At 37.6% G+C, this 15,648-nt stretch overlaps 1 protein-coding gene across 13 annotated transcripts in view; it reads right to left on the bottom strand.

The window, feature by feature from the left end:
• The window catches only part of LOC146892637 (uncharacterized), an 86,203-nt gene that overhangs the window by 16,082 nt on the left and 54,473 nt on the right, over positions 1-15,648 (bottom strand). For 9 of the 13 annotated variants that reach the window (XR_015739121.1, XR_015739122.1, XR_015739123.1 and 6 more), the window contains exon 3: positions 9,300-9,388. Coding sequence is in view for 5 of the 13 variants with exons in the window: in XM_085696648.2 (XP_085552774.1) it covers positions 9,300-9,388 (89 nt within the window). In the remaining 8 variants the exon portion in view is untranslated. The other 4 variants (XR_015004135.2, XR_015004132.2, XR_015004133.2 and 1 more) reach the window with 4 other exon arrangements.

The raw sequence follows: 15,648 nt of genomic DNA, 5'->3' as shown, positions 1-15,648 counted from the left end.
GTTCAATCTGTGGAAACCACATAAAAGTGGAACAAGAGAGATGACTTCCACATCATCTCCTTCTCTCTCTCTCTCTCTCTCTCTCTCACACACACACACACACACACACGAGAATTGAGATTTTTAAGTCAGATATATTAAACTTAAGAAATTCAGACATAAGTATACAAATAGCATTGACCAATTACTTTTTAAGTAATATAAATGAAAACCAAAGATAAAATTCTAAATGGATAACACATGATCTTGTTATGCACTTTTGACACAAATATTCACAGATGGGCTGGAAAGATAGCTCAGAGCTCACCACACAAGTTGAGGACCAAAGTTTATATTCTTATGGATCCATGGGGCAGCCTGCCTCTAAGTTCAGTGTTCTAGGGAGAGAGAGAGAATTTGAGGGGCACCGACTAGCTAGACTGTCCAGGGTTCCAGGGTTCGCATCAGGGATCTTACTAAGTGTGTAAGGTAGAAGGCAATGGAGGAGGACATCTGACATCAACTTCTGGCCTCCACGCATATGCACACCCACACACATTTGAACATGTATACACATACATGCACATAAAAATGTTCACGGATCCAGAGATACACTAATAAACTGCTTATTCTTAGTAAGGGAACTATTGCACACAGGAACACAAGACATCATGAAGGGCCTGACTTAAGGTCCCAAACAGATATTCTTAGCCAAATCTCTCTACTGCCCCTACATTTTGGTGACAGTGAAAAATGAAAAACTAAGTTTTTGTCATCATCAAAAGTTTGAATTTCTTTTTAAGATTTTACTTTTTAAAAAGTATAAAAATATGTGTGTGCATGTGCACACACCCATGTCTTATGAATGCAAGTGCCCATGGAGGCCAGAAGCCTAAGGACCCCCCCGCCCCGGAGCTGGAGTTACAAGCTCTACATTGTAGGTACTTGGAACCAAAATTAAGTACTCAGGATCTCCGGAAGAGCGGTTAAGTGTTCTTAGCTGCTAAGCTATCTCTCCATATCCTATTTCTTTTTTGAAAAACACTAAAATTTTCTAAATTTTACATTTATAAGATATTTCTTAAGAAAATTATCCTTTGGGAGCACTGATTGCTCATTGGGTGAAGATGTTTGCTACCAAGTTTGAACCCTGGGACCCACATGATGGAAGGAGAAAACTAACTTCCATACGTTGTCCTGACTCTGCTTTGAATACACACACACACACACACACACACGCTAAAATGTAAAAATATAGATAAGTAAATTAAACGTTGGTATTACTTCACACTTAAAGGAATTTCAGTGACATCATGCAAAAAAGTTCCAAATGACAGTTTTTGGCACATCTATCAAGCATGTGTGTACAATCTTAGAAATATAAATAAACAGAAAAAAAATAAAAAATAAAAAATAAAAAAATAAAATTAAAACAAAAATAAAAAAATAAATAAACAGAAAATGTAAGTGGGTCTTACCATATTTTCTTTTCTGAAACAACTACCACCGCTACTGTATAACACAGAAGACATTTTGCAGCAGTTACAGAACCAGAAGGCAAACAGTGGAAGACACAGTACCAAACAGAGGCTTCAGGAATTAAATGCCAGGATTCTCGGGAATACAAATCTCACTGTTTCAGAAGGAAATGTTATCTACTTATATAAATATCCAAGAATGCTCTGTGCTCACACAAAGATTAAGTTTATCCCTACCGTCACTAAAGTCAGCACCTCCCCTCTCCCAAAGCACCTCGGAGCCTTCGGAGCACTTCCTAACATACTGTTTAATAAGTCAGAGGTAACTGTAACTTCCTTCAGAGCAAACTAACCCTGCACTTGTGACGGTTTGAAGTGACTTTACAAACCCACCAGTTCTGGGCGTTTGCCTTTCCAGACACAGAGCCAGTTTGCTAGCGCCCATGCATTCTGCCAACATCACCACCCAGGAAGACAACTGGACAGTACAGCTCATTTTAAAAGGAATTTCTCAATCTTTACTCAACTGGCAAATGAGTTAAATACAACAGTCAGGACAAAGGAAGGGGGGATTCTGGCTGACTGGCAAGGCAACATGCTATGAAACTGAAACCACATTAAACAGAACTGCATGCAATTCTAGCTGGTTCTTTCTTTTCTCTACTACATTCAAGGGGTCAGGTAAAAAGTAAATTCAAAGATGAGAAGAGTTAGGAAAAATCCCACTTACCACACATATCAAAACCTTCTTAAACAATATACAAATGTGACTTGGCATGAAAAACAACAGAACTTTTTTTACAGGTTACAAAATACCAAACTCAGTGAAACATATTTTTCCCTTTCTCTGTTCAGTCACGCCTTTAAATTTAAAAATCGATATCAGAGTTCCAAAATTGCAAATCCCTTCATCAAATGTGAGTGGTGAAACCTCCTAACACTACTGAGAAATGGTTTTCATGATCAGTCATACCTCGCTAGGTAGATAAATCCAGATTATGGAAACAGAGAGTACGTATGTAAGAGTATATACTGGCAGTCACATGAAGACCCAAATTTGTATGGACAGGTAAGACAAGTACTGGCATGCATATGTTAGCATTAGGGTAACATATTAGACCCTAAGATTCTGAAACCATGCCACTTCATGTCAAAACACAGCAATTCGTTTTGTCTCAAGTGTTCACAGGGCCCAATATCAAAGATCAAAGTTTCAACATGCAGAGGAACACTGTGAGCCAAATGTAACATATAGGCAAGAGCAAACCTGGGTTCCCCCAAAGAATCCAAACAACTTTTCAGCACCAGGAAAGCCAACGAGGCTTGCTCCCTAAAGATAAAGTTACTTATGATCCTGGCATCTGCCTTTCAGTTCAGCTTTGTACACACACCTTTCCACAATTACACACACACACACACACACACACACACACACATACACACACACACACTCCTGGGAGCTTTCAAACAGATTCAAGAACACACCCATGCTAACCGAAGAGAATTTCACAAGCGGGAACTGCTTGACAAGCAAACTTTGCAAACAAGGACTAAGTTCAGCACAAGCAAAAGACAGCTAAATACCCGACCACACCCACGTTGATAACTCATAAAATCTCTTACACAAAAAACTAGACAGACAACACCCACATGAACACACTTGCTAAAATTCTGACTCTTCCCTAAACCCAACTACCTCCGGGGAGGGGGGAGGGGTAAATCCTGAGCAACCACGATTACAGATTATGCTAAATATAAGACAAGACGGCCGAGCAGAACACAAACCATAACAGCAGAAAACACACCCGGACACCCAGGCACAGGCCACACAGACAGTTCAAAGGCAGAAAGCCAGACCACCAGGATGTGGACGCCTGCGACCCCTGAAGCAGTTCACAGATCTCAGAGGCCTCCTGGCTCATGAAAACACTGCAAGCCAGCATGGACCCTCTCAGGCCGCTTGTCCACGCCCGGGACAAGTTTGCCAGGTCTTTGACCGCCCCAGGGGGCTGCTACTGGCATTCTAACGGGCCGGACAGTCCCCCAAGACCCTCAGAAAGGCAGACAACCTCTTTGAGCCGTCTTGGAGGCGGCCATGACAGGAAAAAAGAGCGGATTTTTTACGACAACTCCCACAATGCCCGTGGACTACAACTCCCAGAGTGCAGCGGGCGGCCCCGCTGTTAACCCTGTAGTTGCTCCAGGGCTGGCGATCCCTGCTCCTTGCCTCGCCCAGAAACCAAACTGTTGCACCTACTTTCAACTTTCACAATTCGAAACTAACTTAAAAATTTTGATCAACAACTGCATTTATGCTATCTTGACTCTTCCTTTTACCATAAAAACAATCTCAGCTTCCCAGAATATTGTCCCTGGCAGAGTACTTTTTGTTAATCTCCAGAGATGTCAAACTGTCAAATAGTCACTATTACACGGGTACATTTAGGTTCAATTAATTTTCCCTTTAACCTTTATAATTTTCTGGGCATTTTCTAAATTATTAGAGTTCCCAGAATCTTGTACTACACACTATTTTAATTTAGAATACATTTTCTAAACTTCTAGGACTCGAGAGAAGGACCATCTTGTAACTGCTACCATGTCCTACATCTCTCCATTTAATAAAACATTATTTAAAATACATTAATTTATAAACTTTGTGCAACTCAAAATTAGTCTTAATAAATTAAAAACTAATTATGGACAACGTACGTTTTCAATTTCAAGCTAAAATTTTAGCAAGAAAACCCCACATGCTAACATTTCCCTTTCTCCACAGAAAAGCTATCAATACCAACAGTATATAATGCTATTTTTCCCCCTGACTTTAGAATGACAAGAAAACAACAAATAAGCATTCTTAGGAGATTTTTTAAAGCTATACTGAGAATTCGTTCTTTCTGGAAACTGTGCAATTGTATATTCTATTCATGAATGACGTTTTTCAAAGTCTGTTTCAATTTAATTAAATATAAGAGATTTAAATGCATTTTCTTCAAATATTTTGACTATATATCAGTAAGGAATGACAGGTAACATTTACAGGTTAATGTCTCATCAGAATAACTTAAGAAGTCCATGGTGTGCATGCGCAGACTAACGTTCCCAGACAGGTCACTGACTGAGGGGCAAAGCAATTGTCTGGGGTTTGATGCAGGCACTAGAATAACAACTATCATTCTTCCAAAATATCTGGGGTTTAACCTATTCCTAAATATGAAGCAAAATGTACACGATGTCTACTTTTTCTACTGAAGTATTTTGCAATTTGAAAGGGCACTCAAAATATATCATGAATTTCAGATCATAAAACTCAGAAATCCTACTAGACATAAAACCAGTCCCACCCCAGCCATGGCCTTGCTGTATAAATTCATCCTCAGTAAAATTCTTCAAATTCTATTTTAAACGATTCCCTACTCAGTTACAGTTAGCTTATTAATATATTTTACATCTAGCAAACTACAATGAGAAAAAAATCCTAACCCACTATTTACTTTCTTACCTACTTTAGTTTGTACTTTCATAAACAATCACGACAAGTGCTATATTACTTACAAAAATATAAAAATTAGAAATATGTGAGTTTTTGAAATTTTAGTGTGTTATACTATTTCTATTTTAGATTTTATATTTTTCTAATTTTCACTTAGAACTTTAGTTAGTATTTTGCTGGACAAGTTTCATTTTTCCCCTATTTTTAAATAGCCACCAAAACATAGACAATTGATACATATTTTATATATCATTCTCTTGCTGTTAAGTATTTGATTCATAAGAAGGGCTCAGAAACAAGGGAGAAATGAAACTGATCTCATATAGTTACCCATGCTTTTAGTTTTCCTCTCTGGGTTATGAAGCTATATTTTCTACTAAACCAAATCATATTTTCTTTACTTTAATTGTAACAATAAAATTAAAGTTATTATATTAAAGAACTTTATGTAAGAATTACGATAAGAAACTTTCTAATTGTTTTCTGTTTGCAATAGTCTTTCTTTGAGAAACAATTTAGCTCAACATATCTTGTCTAAGTAATTAAAGTAAGCTTACACTATGTATCTGATATTATTAAAAATATTTTTATAGGAAGAAAACAATTTTATTGTGGAAATGAAGTTTTTAACTTGAAAGCAAGAAATTTACTAATTTCTTACCAATGTCCTTAAATTCTATTTTACTATATTAATTTTTAATATGTATGTTTTTGAAACCTAAACTCTCTACTAAATTTTTTCAAAGGGCTTATATCTAATTGTGTTAATATATTTGAAATTACCACATATCTTCTGTGTTTTTGAGAATATCTACATCAATTGAAGATAAACATGGATACCTATTTCTTCTCTCAGATGTATGCTGGTGATGCACCTAAAATATACAGTCTTTCATGGTTATAGGAAATTCTATGTGTAATTTCTATAACCACTTCTTTGTTATTTTAATTTAAAATAATGCTTAACAGAATCTTAAGCTGTTTGTTTAGATATTGTAACTGCAATTTTAGGCTGCTTACCTTTAAATGTCTGCTTTTTGTGCATGGAAGCACAAAATAAATTGTGCAATAAAATAAATCATGCAAATAAATCGTGATAATAAAAGTATTAGTAAAAGTAGAATGGGTTGCTAATATTACAGTATGCTCAAAAGTTAGACTCTCTGTTCTTATCTTACATTACTACTGGAATATAATTATCAAACTCTGAAAAGAGGCCATACATGAGGTGCAGGTTTTTTGACAGATTAAGCAAATTGTTTATTTTTATATCTGACTCTTCAAAAACAATTATTTCCTAGCATGTATTTAAACATCTCCCCTGTTGCTGCTCAAATCTTAATTAATTTGAATTTCTTGGCCTTAGTTTCAAGCAAGGACCTGCCTTTCAAATTCACCCAGATAGTATTTTTATTATTGGAGTGGTAGATACTTATATTTAGGATAATTTATCTAAAAATTAAATCCTTTGTTTTTGACTTTGCATTATAAATATAACTTTCATTTTAATTCTATCATGTTTTAAATACTTTTCAAAGGTTCCTCTTGAGAATCCTATACTGGCAGTCTATGACAAACAGAAAGCAGAATGCTTAGTTTTTTCTTTCCCATTAATTAACAAACTGATCTTTTTAAACAAAAATTTCAAATTAAATACTTTTATTTAGCTTAATATTTCTTTTTTCTGCCATTTCTGCTTTCTCTATCAATGACGATGAGCAAAGGGGAAGTTCTTGTTACTGCTTATGCTCTGATTAAAATGCTGTCTTGTTGACTAACAAATAAGGAACAGAAAATATCTCCTTACCCAAAGGAGGAAATTTTTAACTTAAAACAAAATCTCAAAAAAAGGAAAACTAAAGAAAGAAAAAATAATAAAGTAAGAAAGAAAGGAAACCCTCACAGTTACCCCCCGCCAGGACATAAAACTAATGATATTTTCCTATAGAAATTAGAAAAAAAAGAAAGCCTAAGTAAATGATTATGGTCGGTCCTGTCCTGTGAAAAATCATAATGAGTTGAAGGATATTTGAATTTCTGAGTTTAATGTTAGACAACAAAGGCTGTAAATAATATAGTTAATGCTGGAAACTTCTTAAAAAATTCCTTTTTAGATTTTGTCACAAATGATCACAATTTCACAGTCCCTTGTACCTACAGCTGTTCTGTGTTTTATTTTGCCACTAACATGTCTGGAGAGTGAAGGGTCTTATTTATAACCCCACAATTTAAAAATCTTCTTACTATATTTCATTATTAACTAACTAACCTTATCTGTCTTTAAATTTTTTCTAATACATAAGAATGTCTATTTAAAACATAACACTTATATTTTAAACTTCAATAAAAAAGAAATAAAAAAACCAAAGCCTAAAATGTCTAAATTTTAAAAAGTCTTTGTAGATCCACATCAGTTTCTTCAAAATGCCACACACTCTATGGTACATATATTGAATATTCCTTGATTGGACTTAGTCTGGATTTCTTGAAAACAAGTATGCTGTTTCTCCAACGTCTTTAACCCCATAATTTTCTCCCTGAATCCGATTTATAGTCACTAACTCACCTGCCTTCCACACAAGAAAAAAAAAATCTTTCTGTTCAGAAAACTTTCAGACTCCTTCCTTTCTCCTTCATTTCTGGGATGTGCCCACTTCATCAAATTCTAGAGAAGGGGAATGATTATTAGTCTGGTTTTCCCCCCTCCAAATGATGATTCCAAGGCTTGTTTTCTCATCCTTCCCTCTGTACAACTATACCTTGCACCAGTGAGCTCCTTTCTTTCTTTTTTCTTTTTCTTTTTTCTTTTTTTTTTTTTAAAAAATTAGAGCAACAAATTTTGCCTAACAATTCTCTTCCCCAAAACTTGATGGCATATTCTCATTCTGTTTGGGGGTTTCTATATAAAATACAGCCTGGCTAAGATTCTTTTTCCACTCTGAAAATACCCAATTTCCAGTCTCTGGCAATTTCTTGTTCACCTTGTCTGCCACGGCATTCCATGTGAGGGGTCTCACACAGATGAACAGATGAAGTTACAGAGGTGGGTAGGACCACATGACTGTCCACCACAGCCTTGACCCTGCCCAGCAGAGATGTTATGAGTACAGGTAGGTAGGACCACAGGAAAGAATGCCCACTGCAGCCTGGACCCTGCCCAGCACAAATGCTATGTTGCTCAGCACTGACCTGGATGTTTCAAGAACAATCGAGAATATGTAAATTCTGTACAGATAGGACATGGGAAAAAATGCTGTTTCTATATGTCACTCTTTGCAACCTTGGATAATCTCAGCCAACTTTTCCCAAAGAATGTGACCTTTATGAAATAATTTTGCATAGACGCTTCAGAAGTCTTTTTCAAGGGTTGACAAGTTGGCCACTCACAGACCCAACTAGGCCTCTGGCAAGCAGTATAATCCACCAAGTTTCTCTAGCCAAAATACATATTTAAATATTGCTATTTCTATTGCCTGGTCACAAGTTCATGAGAGGCTGGAGGTAAACATTTAACCACAATGCATCTCTATATATTAATTTCTAACTTGATTCAATCACCCAGCACAACAAGCAGACCCTAGAGTAAGAGCAGATAGGAAAGACACAATCCAAAAATCAAGAAAAAGAAAGACTAAGCCAAGAAGGCTTTATTTTTTAGCTCTGTCCATTTCCCCAGCCATTCTTCCTGCAAAGGAGGTAGGCTTTGCCCTTATATAAGGGTAAGGGGTACAATATGGAAACCAGAAACAGTCCCAAACTTTTACAAAGTGTCAACCATAAACTAGTAAGAAATTAGTGCAATAATATTATTTTTAATAAGAAAATGCTAAATTAAAAGCCTCCTTTAAAATTTTTTTACAGATATAGTAGGTAAATGATTTTTTTTTTTTTTTTTTTTTTTTTACAAAGAATAAGGTCTAAGTGGGTGCAGAGCCACAAACCCCTCATCTCCGCTTCGTCCTCAGCACCACCAGCTTCCTTTTCCCAGGAAAACAGACAAACTAGGCAAGCACACTAGCACAGTGCTCCTCATTCAGGAACGCAAAGCCATTGTAACTGGTTGGGGGGGTGGCACAGCAGGGAACCTTTCAACCTTCAGAAACAAGCCCTCCAACCCAGCCCTGAGTAGCAGAATTGTAAAGGAAACTAGGCAGAGAATGCCCAACCTTCTGAAAAGATTCCTGCCTGCTAGGGACTCCACACCACACTAATCTGACTCATTAGTTCCTATCGAGACAGTCCGCAATTTAAAGCAAACAACTAAGCATACACTTGGTTAAGAGTGATTGTTTAATAAGCCAAACTAACGGGTCCTAAACAGCAACAGATCAGGGTGAACTACTTACCGAGTCCAGCACCAGCTGCAAACACAGTCGCTTGATCCAGCAGAACTACCGAATTCCCAAACTTCCTTTCCATGTAAGAAATTAAGTTCCTAGAAATAACCAGAGTTTCCCTTATTAACTTTTAAACGTAAACTAGAAATTCAATCTAAGATTTTGAAGCATTACACAATTTTCCCCAACCCCCTCCACAAAATCCCTCTTTTAATTCCATCTCTCTTTTAATTAATTTGGCAAAATTACCTGCCTTTTCTACTCTGCTTTCCTATCTGGACATCACTCATAAAAGGAAGGATCCCCTTCCCCTGCCCCCTGCCTCCCTGACACTCACACACAGACACACACACACACACAGACACACACACACACACAGACACACAGACAGACACCCTTCCTTCTTCCTCACTTAAAATCCCCTGGGAGCATACCACCAACTTCCCTGGTTTCACTATACTGCAATCCTGGCCAGTTTTCACGAAGCTTCTATCCTCTTGTAAAATGTAAAATGAGGGGGTTGCACCGGACAAGCTCCAAAGCCCCATTTAGCTCTAACGTTCTATAAGTGGCCATGATGCTCCAGAGAAACTGGAGTATTTCCACAGAAGCACCCACATTTGGACTTTGTTCTATATGTGTTCCTGCTGTCTCTCTTCATTCTGCCTTCCCTCCCCCTCCCAAGCAGTGATGATTTAGCAAAAGGCTCCACTGAAGATTGACTTTCTGACTAATTCCACCGAACCCAGCCCTATGGTAGCTCCACTAGAGATCCTGTAAGTATACAGAGGGAGCACCTTGGGTCAGTTTCGCTAGGTATTCTTTATCAACCAAATCGAACCTCCTAGTCATAACCTCATCCCCTACCCATGATGCTTTTTATATAATAATTCTTCCCTTACACATCATTTAACTTTCACAAAGTTTAAAAACAACGCAGTTGATGAACATTGTACTTCTGAGAAAATTTTCCTGTGTCATAATTTAATATCCATTTTTCTCTGCACGGAGTCCTACCTTGCTCTCCCCCTTCAATCTAATTCATTTCATTCTCCAAGAAATCATCCAGCATCTCTATAAAGATAACTTCATTCTTCCTTCGGAAACCAGTGTTTGATAACATGGCAGCATGTGTTACTCAACAGGGGTCATCCGATTTGCCCGTGAGGATACCGACATCAGTAATTAGTGGCAAACCTATGACTGGAACCTGAAAGTAGCGTAGCTCTTCGATGGGAAACACCATTTACTAATGCTCCAGCAGTCTGGGGGATGTGCTCAAATTTAAAACTTTACAACAGCCTTGTCTTGTGTGTCTCAGTCTATGACTTTTGGCCACAGAATCAATGCTTCTCTGGCGAAAAGTCAACTCAAAAGGAGTCAAGGATGCGATTCGCTCAATCTTTTTTATCTAGCACCCAGCGGGGCTTGACTACCAGAACAACAGTTTAGAAAGAGCAAGATCACCAGTAGCCTCAGCTCTCCTGAAAGCATCTCCATGTTGAGGACAAGTTTAAAGTCTTTTTCAAATGGTCGTTTTGAATCTGTGAATCCGTTTCCTACCAGAGACAAACACTTCAAATAAGCTCAGTTTACATTTATTAGCTGAGAAGTAAACAGGTGTCCGGAAAAACACATCATCTTCCCTATATATCCAAAAGTGAGGCTTAGTAGGATCCCCACCTGCCTCAGGTTTATACAGGTAACCATCCCTTATTCCCCATCCCAGTCTTGTGAATGCTGAGCTACATACCCAGTCCTATATTTCTAATTGTTACAATAAGGAATCAGCTCCCCTGAATTTGGACTTGGCACCTGACTATTACCCAAAAATAACCCTTCACTTCTGGAAGTGTTTTTATCTCTGTGTCTTCACGGCAGTCACATGCACACACACACACACACACACACACACACACACACACACACAACTGTGATACAGCTCTATGACTTAGAACACAGCTGCTGTAGTAATAACTATTCAAAACACAGAAGAATTTTTAAAAACACATTATTCTGCTAATTGAAACTATGCTACAAGCCAGATTGTCACGCGTTCTCGTTACAGCTCATGTGACCACCTTTAGACTGTACTCAATGTGTTCCGTGATACTGGCTACTCTCCTTCTCTGCCTCCTTCTTTATTTCCTTCTTTTTTTTGAGGCAGGGTCTTATTCTGTAGCCCAGGCTGGATCAAATTCGTGGTGATCCCCCTGCCTCAGCCTCCAGAGTGCTATAATTACAAGAATGCCACCATACCTGGGTTGTCTACTCTAATTTCCTCGAAAGTTCTCACCTGTGAATCTCAGACCCTCAAATAGCTTGGGATCAGAAGCCCAAAATCTCCCAGCATTTAACTGGGTAAAGATAAATGATGATTACTTTTCTGTTTTTGGCTTGTTTCTTTTTCTTTTGGGGTCCATTATACTTTTCTTACAGAATTGTTTCTATAATTTAAAAAGGCAATAAAAGTAAAGTGAATAATTTTTTTACACAAGATTTCCATTACATGCCCACTTTTAAGTTAGTCTCCTAAGAACTAAAACCCTGCTCTGGAGTCCAGGGAAACTTTACATCTGAGCCCTGTCTAGCAGATGCACAGAACATGTCATTCTAATAAGATTTTACAGGCATATGTAACATTTTTACTATTAAACTAGTAGATCCCAAGGTTTTTAATATTTTTCACTATTTATTACAGTTTCGAATGAAGGAGGACTGGTATATCAAGCACCCAGGCATACATCACTTCTGGTTAATAATTACCATTTCTCATATTTGCCCCATTATATTTTTTCATTAAAATACTCTCATTAAAATAAAATTTAATACTTTCATCAAAATAAAAGGAAATTGCTGATATCACATTTTCCTCCCAAATTTCATTTTTCATATGATAAAAAGAAGGCTCTTTTTCTACATAACCACGATTTCATCATTATACGTACTCGATTAACAATAATTCTCTAATCCCAGGGCCACATTCTAATCATTCCACTCAGAATTTGAGTTCCTCAATAACGTTCATAAGCCTCTGTTCTGTTGTTAACGAAGTACCCAGAAGCCAGCTGTAAGGTGATGTGATGTTTAGCTCATTCTGTGCAGCTAGCAGCACCTGTTGGACCTGCTCTGAGCAGATGCCCTGCTAACCCTGCATACCATCCAGTCATGCACTTGTATCTGTAGTCCTTAAATCAAACACTGTTGAGAAATAGATGAAACTGTGCTACCCCTGATAGAAGGTTCCCTCCAATGATTACTGTCCATCATAGAGCAAAGAGAAAAAAGATGGGGGTGACCACAGACCCAGATAGAGTCACGTGGGTTTTGTGGGGTTCTTTCCCTGATATTTCAGTACTGGTCTTTGTGACCAAATCAAACAACATGTAAAGTGGTAAATGGAGTCAAAGTCATTGAATCCCAGATTTGTTTTAAATTCACATTGTCTTTAATCATTTACTTAATTCATCAAAGGCGGTATTCTTGTAATCTACAGTAATAAAAATAACTTATTTCAAAGTTGGGTAGAGGGTCGGTAGGATTAGAGATTGATAAACTATATATATTATATATATGTGTGTGTGTGTATATATATATATATATATATTAAATTTCAGTAGAGTTCAGTATAGACACTAGAATAAAAGACTTATCTTAACCCTTTTGTAGAAAATAGAGGCATAGCTGGGCATGGTGGTGCATGCCTTTAGTCCCAGCACTCAGGAGGCAGAGAAAGATGCATCTTTGTGAACTCAAGGCTAGCCTGGTCTACATAGTAAGTTCCAGGGCAGTCAGTGCTACAAAGGGAGACCCTGAGTTCAAAAGATGAAAGAGAAAGAGAGCGAGCGAGCGAGAGAACAAAAGGAGGCATAAACAGAAACCTAAGATTGTTCTTTCTCCTCATTTGCAGTTTTCTCCCCTTTTGTTTTCTTTCCCTTTATGAGGTACTAAAGCCTCTTATACATGAGTTGTTTATTTATTTATTTTTTTTAAAAACACAACAAACTCAAGAGCTTTGCCATGCCTATACTTGATGCTGTCTTGAAAACTTTTCTTCTCTGTCATTTAGGTAGGAACATTGCTTGGAAAGCTAAATGACATTCTTCTCATCTTTACCTGGGTCATTTTCCTGTTTCAATAATCCACAAAGCACCCTATGTGGTTGCTTTTAAAGGGTGATTACATAGGATTGATGAGCCAAGGGAACGAACTTATTATTTGCTTATATTTAATAAAACTGTATGGGAGAATATATTAAGAGTTACCGCTTTATTTCATTGTAAGAAAAGCAACCATGCTATAATTTTAAACTTTGTAAAGCAAGGGATCTATAATACAAGTTTGGGGTAAAGAATTTGTGCTGAAGGCATGAGAACTGAGTATATTCCACTCTCAAATGTATATCCTTTTTTATTAACATTATTCCAAGCAACACAACAAACATGCCTAGATTTACAAATATAAAAATAAATGTATAGAAATGCTTATATTCCTATAAATCATTTATCTACAAAAAAGTCATAGAGTCAAAGTGAACTGCCCTCAAAATGAGGCAGAAGAACGGTAACCAGATTTAAAGTCCTCAGTATTTTCCTTTAGTCACAAAGAATATTCCAGGAAAAAAATTAATAATGAAGTCCATTGTCAGCTATTTTCCAGAGTAAAACCTGAAGCCAAGAGAATGACAAACAAGCAAGGAGTGAAAAGACCTCTACAAGATCCCTGATGATCTAAAATCTAAGACACCTCCCATGATCATGACTGCAGTGCCTCTTGACAGGTAAGAAAACGGACAGGTGGGCGGTATACACTACCCTATAGACAATGTGCGCGCGCATGCGCGCGCGCGCACACACACACACACACACACACACACACACACACACACACACACAGGGATTTTTTAAAAGGTGCCTCTAAAGATGAAGTTCAGAGTCTATATTGCTTTGTTGTGCCATCCTTTGCAGGGATGCCATCCAGGAAATAGAATGCCGGTAGCATCTCTCACCCATCTAATAACTACACACCGGTGGTCTCCACGTGTAGCTACAACAGTCCTACTGTTGAGAGGGGTCTCTGGAGCAGCTAACTCAGTTCAGGTCTTCTATCAGTGAGGACAAGAGAGGTTAAGTGACTTACTAATAATCACTCAGATTTTTGGATTGTCTTTTAAAATATTCAACAAAGACCTCAAAAAAGGGAATTGCCAAAGTATGAACCATGGACATGCAAGAATAAGTGCCCAGATGAAAAGAGGCAGCATCATACCATTGTACCTTCTCTCTCTCTCTCTCTCTCTCTCTCTCTCTCTCTCTCTCTCTCTCTGGGGTGACAGATGTCCATTATTATACCATGTTTATGTGGTTCTAAGAATCAAACCCAGAGTTTCATGCACACTGGGCAAGCACTCTACAAACTGACCTACACTCCTAACCCAAGAATTGTACTTTCTGACAATTGTTCAGAGAAAGGGAGTGAATTCAGAAATTTGTCCCTAACCCTTAGCACGTTCCCCTGCCTTTCTCATATATTGATAGGCAATATCAAAATGTCTTACATTGTCCTGAGTAACCCAGCTGTGGTTAGAACAGAGGGATGGGAATGAGAAGAGTAGGGTACTGTCAGTAGAAAAAGAAAGTTGGCTGGGACATCATCATCATCATCATAATAATAATAATAACAACAATAATAATAAAGATCAGACCCTTAGACCAATTCTAAACCAAAGTCCTTCTATTGGGATCTGTATCTCATTGGAACAGCCAGAGAATATCTTTAGGCCAGAACTGATAATAGCAGAACAAAGAATAAATCAATGAAAGCAATAAAAATAAGAGAGGGGATTTGGAGAATCCGACCTTTTCTTTGTCTCCTCTTTTTCCTTCTCCTTTCACCCTCCTCCTACAGGACCTTACTGCAGTATTTACTCTGTCTCTTCCTGTTAGGACACAGAGGAGCCTCTCCAGAGCCCCTTAGGATTAACCGTGCTCAGGACAAAAGAAGAGACACCTTTAGGAATTTTGAGGGAAACGTTCAGAAGACCCTTTGCTGACTTGGAGCCATCTTCTTAGATTCTTAAGAAGAGGTATCCAAGAGCTCTTACTTCCTGCCCAAACTGCATTTTCTCAGAAAACCTTGCAGGTTCTTTTTTTTTTTTTCTGACTATCACTATCAGATTTCTGATGACCAAACTTTAACCTCCTTGTGAGTCTAAGTCATATATCCAAGCAGCCAACATCTCACAACTTTGTAAGACAAAATGAAGTTAAGGTCATTTTCAGCTGCATAGAAAGTTGGTGGCTGTCCTGAGTTACGTAAGATACTGCCTCAAAATAAAATTTAAAAAAGATTAATTTTT

The sequence above is a fragment of the Myodes glareolus genome, chromosome 10 (genome assembly GCF_982192425.1).
Source record: "Myodes glareolus chromosome 10, mMyoGla1.1, whole genome shotgun sequence".
Taxonomy (NCBI): Eukaryota; Metazoa; Chordata; class Mammalia; order Rodentia; family Cricetidae; genus Myodes; species Myodes glareolus.
This window is presented reverse-complemented; position numbering and strand designations above follow the sequence as displayed.